At 43.9% G+C, this 7,500-nt stretch overlaps 2 protein-coding genes across 14 annotated transcripts in view; one reads left to right on the top strand and one right to left on the bottom strand.

Moving 5' to 3' along the window:
- Positions 1 to 960, top strand: part of fzd3a (frizzled class receptor 3a) — a 21,047-nt gene extending 20,087 nt beyond the window's left edge. For both annotated transcript variants that reach the window (XM_048249776.1, XM_048249775.1), the window contains exon 8: positions 1 to 960. This exon is cut by the window's left edge and continues 390 nt beyond it. The gene's annotated coding sequence lies outside the window, so the exon portion shown is untranslated.
- A 79-nt stretch (positions 961 to 1,039) lies between these two features.
- cdc42bpab (CDC42 binding protein kinase alpha (DMPK-like) b) overlaps positions 1,040 to 7,500 on the bottom strand; it is a 68,947-nt gene continuing 62,486 nt past the window's right edge. For 8 of the 12 annotated variants that reach the window (XM_048249762.1, XM_048249763.1, XM_048249769.1 and 5 more), the window contains 2 exons: positions 5,868 to 5,942; positions 1,040 to 4,123 (listed from right to left, as the gene is read on the bottom strand). In XM_048249762.1, coding sequence (XP_048105719.1) covers positions 3,992 to 4,123; positions 5,868 to 5,942 — 207 coding nt within the window. In that variant the 3' untranslated portion in view covers positions 1,040 to 3,991. The remainder of the gene's footprint in view (positions 4,124 to 5,867; positions 5,943 to 7,500) is intronic. The other 4 variants (XM_048249771.1, XM_048249772.1, XM_048249774.1 and 1 more) reach the window with 1 other exon arrangement.

Raw genomic sequence — 7,500 nt, 5'->3', positions numbered from 1 at the left:
GGGAAACAGGGTGGGATGTAGGCTTGCAAAAAACCCAAAGTGACTGAGGAAGGCACAGTGGGATTTTATAGTCGGTGCAAAGCAGAGATACGGGATGGTACTTAATATGATTACAGAAGGAATGTGAGTTTATGCCCATCCAGAGAGCGCGAGAAAGAGACAGAGAGAGAGAGGGAGAGAGAGAGAGAGATAGAGAGAGGTGTTGTGATCGCAGGATGACTCTTCAGTGCTTCAGCTTTCTCTAGTCAGACTACAGCTCAGGGTTTAGGTGTAGTGTTAATGTGCTGGGCATGAGGTACGGTGCTTTTTTGCAAGTTACACCAATTCCACACGTACTGTATTATACAGAGCACTGAGGAGGAAACGCAGACAGGCCACCCTGGAGTGGCTAACAGGAACACATGTTGGTGTGGAGACCTTTATTTGGATCCAAAGTTTGACCTCTACTACACTCTCCTGCCCTCCAGCTGTTTATTTGCAGGTTCTAACACACGTGCGGGTGCCAGTTGGCCTCTGCTGCGTGGGACGTGTTTGTTTTCCGTTGCACTTCCAACTAAAAATGGTTCATGTGTGCTTGTGGCGAGCCTCCTTGCAAAACAATGGGGCATGTGTTGTTTAATGCGTTGTCTTAATTGGATTTTGTGAACTAGCATTTCAAGGGTCAAAATTGCTGTCTCAAAGCTGCAAGTAGAGCGGAATTCCAAACAACCCTTCATTTATGGAACTGTAGCATAGATAGTGTTCAGAGTTTTTTCAGGGCCGAGTCCTTGAAATAGGACACCTTTCATTTGAATACTTCTATGCCCTTCCTCTTAGTAGTAAGTACTTTAAAAAAAAAGTAGGGAGAAGTTTAGCACTGTTTTCGAATAGTTGCATTGAATGTGTATAGATGTAAATGTTCTGTTTTTGTTTTCTGGGCAAATGTGAAATTTGTAATAAACCATGATTTTTTAAGTGTGACGAGGAGGATTTCCTTCCTGCTGTATTAAATGAAAGCACAAACATGGTAAACATCAAGAACAACAACTGGATCCACATCTTTAATATCCCTCCGCTTTTATTGAATTACACCGGAGTCAGGTTAATATAATCATTTCTCCACAAACATGTGGCGGCCAGTTTCATACATTATTCAGTTGACCTCCCACCTTAAATATCTCTGTGCAAAACAAAAAAAAGAAGAATAAATCTACCTGTGTTGGACAACCCTCATAGAACCTTGCCCAAAGCTCATCATGTGAGTGAATTTAATTTTGCGTAACAGTATAACAAAACCGAACCCCAAGAAATGATTACACCTATGACATGCAAAAAAACTGTACAACTTATTACAAGGTAATTCCTTAAAAAAAGGTGAGTGAGCGAAGACAAACTGAAATTTCAAAGGCAATTTCTCTTCAGAACAATCCCCTCTAAAATGTCTATACTATGTCCTCTTCCAAAGCAAATCCCTCTAGTCAGTGATGGCCCGGGAGCCTTTTTAAAAAAGCTCTAATAGTGTGCCACTTTAATAAGACTTCCAGATGCTGTCATTTTGGTCAAACACAGCTGTCCCTCAGAAGTACTCAGACATACTAGTGTTAGTGGAGGTCAGACTAACCTGAGAAGGGTGCTAGTCAAAGACTTGCCTTTTCTCCATACCTTCCATGTATGCAAGAGCTCATCTCTTCACATTCAACAAATTCTATATACGTGGGCAGGGTAGGGTAAACGTGGGCATATCTATACCCAAGAGTACAAATAATAACAATAACATCATGACTGTTATATGGAGTGAAAGGGGCATTACAGTCATTTCAAACTGAGATGATAATGATTGTGCAGTTTTTAAAATTTGTGTGATAGTCCCATTTAGAAATCACAGGATTACAATCTTCACTGACAGTACTTCCATAACCCTCTTTTCCAGATTAGCATTGTTGATGTAATTACAAGACATTGCTTAAAAGTGGATAAAAACACAACTCAATGGATGAAAACAAACCTATATAAGAGAACTCCTCAGGTAACTTCAAGTTTATGAAAGAAAGTCATTTCTTGGAGAGTTTGGTCTGTTGTCTGTAGCAATGGGTTTAAGGAATGTAAATTCACATTGGTCGTCTTAGTAAAATATTCGAATACAGAGGGTTGTTATGAACAACAAAAGTGGTACATTCCAAAGCCCCTCTTCATTCTCTTCAAACTGGAGTATCTCTGTAGTCGTGAATATAGCTAGGTCCCATCATTTAAACATAGTTCAAACTAGTCCTTCTGTTAAGGTTTGACAAATACCGATGGGCATTCCTGTCAAAAAATTCAAGTACACCAAGCCTTTACAATGCATCTGCAGTGGTCGTGACAACAGTCAAAAAATTCCCACAGTGAGCAGTTGGTTTTACATAATGTTTTTTCCCCAAGTGTCTTTTATAATTCTGTGGCAATTCCAAACTAATCAAACAATCATAGATAACTTTTTGTGTGGTCACGTAATAATTTTCCTAGTTTCCAAAACTGTTGACAAGGTGAAACATCAAGATGTCTTACTTGTGCACAATGTCATTCTAGTCTAGCACATGTGGAAGGCGATGCACATTCGGTAATATCAGTAACAACCGCTGAGAGGAAAGTTTAGCGTCTGAAGTGGAGGAGCCAATGAACTGACAGTACGTGCAAGTGGAAGGTAAACATACGGAAACATTGTAAACTGTAATGCATAATTAAATGGTTTTCCTCCGCGACTTGACAGAGAAAAAAAAAACACTCCACCAGTCTGAGAATTAAATAAAAACAATTCAAAATGGGAAAGAAAAAAACTAAACAGAAGATGCATCAAACAAAAACAGAGAAAGTGGTTTTAAAAGACAGCCTTGAGTGATTCCTCTTCTCTGGATATTCTCAAGAACAGAATGAGTGTCATTCCCTCTCATTGTTTTTTTCCCGCTGTTCTATATTATTTTCTTATCATATATTATACTCTACTTTTTAATGTATGTACATCACTGGATATGTGGGCGTGTCCGTGATGCAAAGGGCTGTGCTGATTGGTCTAAAACTATAGGAAGGAGATTGACTCGCATAAAAGTAGGAGTGGTCATTATGTTCGATAACTTGACAGGCATCGTCCATAGCATCCCTAAGGTTCTATAGCAGGAAGACAGCAGACTGTGGGTAAATGCATTGCATGTGTGCATTGTGTCTGTCTATGTAGTTGCTATGGGTAAGTAAGTGTCAGTCCATATTAGGCAGTTTAAGCTTTTTTTCTCTTGCTGATGAAACAAAGGCGTCGTACTTGCACACACCCCTGTGCTGAGGAGATAGAATGAGATGAGGTGGCATTTGTGTTGCATTAACAGTGAAACCCCCTTTTACTTTGGCCAGTTTGGTTCAGTCTGCAAATCACAGGCCAAAGGGGTGTTGGGGGGTAGGTGCGGATTGCTGTCGTTTCACTTTGTGGAGTCTCACGCGGAGTAATAAATAAGGAGTTCACCCCCCAAATGATATTATGTACAGATACCAGTCACAGAGTGTAAAATCTCCCAGTCTCCAACAATAGGCTTCGCTGTCCTGTTGGTAGCCAAGGGACTTAAGTTCAAGACCACCAAATATGTGATTCAATTTCATCTCTGTCTCAGTTCCAGTTACAAAGCAGGTCTGTAGAAAGAGGGGCAGGGGAACTATTTTTTCCTTGCACAAACACACACTCTCTCTCACACACACACACACACACACAAATGCGTCAATTTCGATACACATACACACTCATAGCATAATAACAGTGGCCTCTCCCTACTGGGGGTGGCGTGGCATGGCGGGGGTGGGGGAGTGGTCTGTTAAGCGCCTTTAAGACAGAGGGCAGAGCTTGGAGTGCTATTGGCCAAGTACACAACAAGGATGAGGGCAGGAAGGACAGTGGATGGGAAGCAGTTCTGTGGAGAGAGAGAGAGAGAGAGAGAAAGGTGGGGAAGGGTTATTATGGGATGTGGGGTAGGGGGGTGTCCAGAAGCGCGTCCCCTCATGTGTCCCAGGCGGTGCGGTCTGTGCTCTCTAAGGAGAGGGACTTGGTCTTGTGCGGGGAGGCGGGGCTTGGCGGGCTGCTGAAGGTGGAGCTGTTGGAGGCAGTGGAGTGACGCGGAGAGTCCGAGTCCTGGAGGAAGAGGAGGAGGAGGAAGAAAAACACGTTTAGGGACCAATGTTGAGATGACACAGATGGAGAGAGAGGAGGACAGGGAGGAAATGAAAGAAGCAGGAGACTCCAAAATAATGACACAGAGAAGGTTCCGGAACTCCTGAAGTCTACATTCCAGGACAGTTTGGTTGGCTAGATCCTGTTCGTTTATGGCTGATCAAGAGTTGAAAAATCGGGTTCTCAAACTTAATAGAATCCCAATACACACAGCAGACAGAGAGGGCACCAGTGAAGCGTGAAATGTCTGCCTCATTTCATTAGGGGAGCAATGTGGTGGTGCGTGGCATGGCCTTCATCTGTTCATGCACTTCTCCAGGTAGCAACAGCTGAATACATTTTCACATTTCCAGCTGACATGCTCTTGTCAAAAAGAAATCCACACACAACTGAACAGAGGGCGATGAATGCTCACTGTTTTTGCTACATCAAGGCTTTTCAACATTGCTGCATTTGTTTTTGTTTTTTTGTGCATTTGCCCCTGTCAGTTGCCCCCTGGCCAGACTGTCCCTTAAATCACTTAAGCACATTTTACAGACATATGCAGCAATTTCAGTTCTGGGAGCTTTACCCAAATGTAAGTATGTATCCTTAACTTCCTTTATTTAAAGTTAGATAATAAACAATATAGCACATTTCTTGCCCATTTTGAAGTTGCAACATATTGTTTTTGTTGTCAAAATCAGATTTTAGGTGTACCATAATGCTCTGTGATACCAATATTTCTGTGATTATTTGAATATTTTGTTGTTCCTTTGTTACATTGGAAGGGAAATTTCCCCTGGGGATCAATAAAGTATCTATCTATCTATCTATCTATCTATCTATCGACAAACATTTTCACAGGAATATTGGGAAGCACTATTTTACTACAGCTTTAGTCGTACATTGTTTATGGTCTAGAGACAATATTTGTGCATTGTTTTGACACCAAAAAATACATGTTGCAGTGTCATGCTACTTTTGGAGAAAATCTCAATGTGTTGAAGGAACATGTAGAATCAGGGTACATAGACATGCTTGCTTACAAATCATCTGGATTACACAAGGATAGCACACACACACACACACACACACACACACACACACACACAAGTACACACAAGCAAACACAACAAGTAGCTATTTCTGTAAAGTGATATAGGCAACATACATTCACTGTGTGTGTGTGTGTGTGTGTGTGTGTGTGTGTGTGTGTGTGTGTGTGTGTGTGCTATGTGTATACACATGTGTATGGAGACACATGCAAAGTCCACAACACTGAAGGAAAGCTGCCCCTCTATATCCATCACTACTCTACAGCGCAACCTATCAGCACTCCTCGAGCAATCCTACTAGTTGGAGTCTCTGATGGGCATCTGGAGAAGCCAGTGGGATTGAGATGGGAGCAAGGGAATGCAGACTGTGGATGGGAAGCTTGCCATTCCAAACACAAACCCACATCAGAGCCACAGGTGGTGTGAAAATGTGTGTGTGTGTGTGTGTGTGTGTGTGTGTATGTGTGACCAGCCAACAAGCAAGCCAGCCAGCCATGGAGTCAAAGGCCTACCAGCCAATGAGCCTGTGGTCACTGGGGAAGACATGGTGGGGATGAACTGAGGGCTTTGCGATGGACCACAACGAGGGATTGGAAGGCCAAGGCAGGCAATGGGGGAGACTTTGGAAGTGTGTTTGACGTGTGTGTGTGTATGCGTGTTGACTTTACCTTCATCTTACTAAGCAAGGTCCTTAAAGCCCTTTTCAGATCGGGGGTCTTCTCAGAAGGCGATACGGTCTGCCACTGAAGAGGAGAGTTAACACTTTCAGCTGACATATACAGCGGAGGTGGTGGTGGTGGTGGTGGTGGTGGTGGGAGGGGGGATGGGTGGTGGTGCGGTGTGGTGTGGCGTGGGACTCCACATGCTTGGGAGAAGGGAGGAGGCTCATTCGGAGCTGGGACCACTGAGATGGAAGGGTGATGTGGGGGGGTGTGGGGGGGGGGGAGGCTAGAGAGCAAGGTGCATCCTGGGAGCAGGATTTGGGTGGGTCGTGGAAGGGATCAAGGGTCAAACCTCAGCCCAGGTTTCTGGCAATGACATGGAGAATAAAGGCCAGGCAACACAGCCAGAGTGGAGCTGATAGGAGAGAAAGGGTCGGAGGAGGAGAGCAGTCCAGGTGACGTAGGAGGCTGGTCAGGAGATATGGGGAGGGTGGCGCGGAGGTGTCAGGGCGTGAATGTAGCGAGGTTGTGTGGGAATGACAAGGCAGTCGTAGGTGAGACAGGAAGTGGTTCCTGTCACTGATGAGGTGCTCTTCAAGCGAGGGTTGGTTGCCACAAAGTCTTTCAAGAATGGCCAGAAGTGCCGCCCCTCAGATGTGTCATAAACCTAACCAACAGCTTAATGCTGACCATTGTCTCTCATAGTATTGCCAAATAGCGACAACAATTAAAACGTACTGCTCCGCAAAAAAAAAAAAACACTTCCTTGTTCAGATGGGAAAACAGAGTCACTGAAACCCATAAGAACTTCTGCAAACAAAGGTTACCATGTGACAGTACAGAGAGTTCTATTTTGTGATATTGATCAGAATGTCCCCATTACCATAATGTTGGTTTATGTAAAGTTCAGCACAGCAAATCATGACTAGTTATAACCTGCCTACGACCTAAAGTCAAGTGTTGCTCTGGATACCGCAGGTCTACCAAGAGAGTGGTTGGGGGCAAAAGACGTCATTCCTGAGGGTTAGATGGGGAGAGGAATGGGTGGAGGTGGAATACAGGTGGTCAGTTTGGAGAATCACATTCAGGAGTACTGTACACAGTGGCAGCGGAGTGAATCTAATATGTCCATCACAGGTCAGATTAAAGTACCCTGAGATGAATGGGAGAGCCAGTCAGCGACTGAACAAGCCCTTGCTCTCTTCAGAGATCGTCTCTGGGCGTGCGTGTTCTGATGAGGAAATCTTTAACAATGCAAATGTTATACTGCACCACTAATACGTAAGGGATAATGTATAGAACGCCGGTCATTATTGGGAATAAGTCCCGACAGGGCGAACCGGTCCCCTACGCGCAGCGGAGAACACCGCTGATCAACCGTCTGCTTTCACTTTTGAATGAAGTTCCAGTCCTTGCGTAGTGATATGAAAAAACTGAATTGGAAGCACAAACTCCGTTGCCATTGACAGCAGTCATTATTTTTTTCAGAGGTCCTTTCCTCGGAAATAATGACCGCTAGAACTTTGGGAAATCCCATTCAAGTCAATGGATCGTTCTACTTGCCTTGTGAAGAGCCGTGTAATAATACAAAGTAATCGCTTCAACATCCCCTCTAGAGGCTGACACCTCCCTTGTTATC

This window comes from Alosa alosa, chromosome 8, assembly GCF_017589495.1.
Source record: "Alosa alosa isolate M-15738 ecotype Scorff River chromosome 8, AALO_Geno_1.1, whole genome shotgun sequence".
In the NCBI taxonomy this organism is placed as follows: Eukaryota; Metazoa; Chordata; class Actinopteri; order Clupeiformes; family Clupeidae; genus Alosa; species Alosa alosa.
This window is presented reverse-complemented; position numbering and strand designations above follow the sequence as displayed.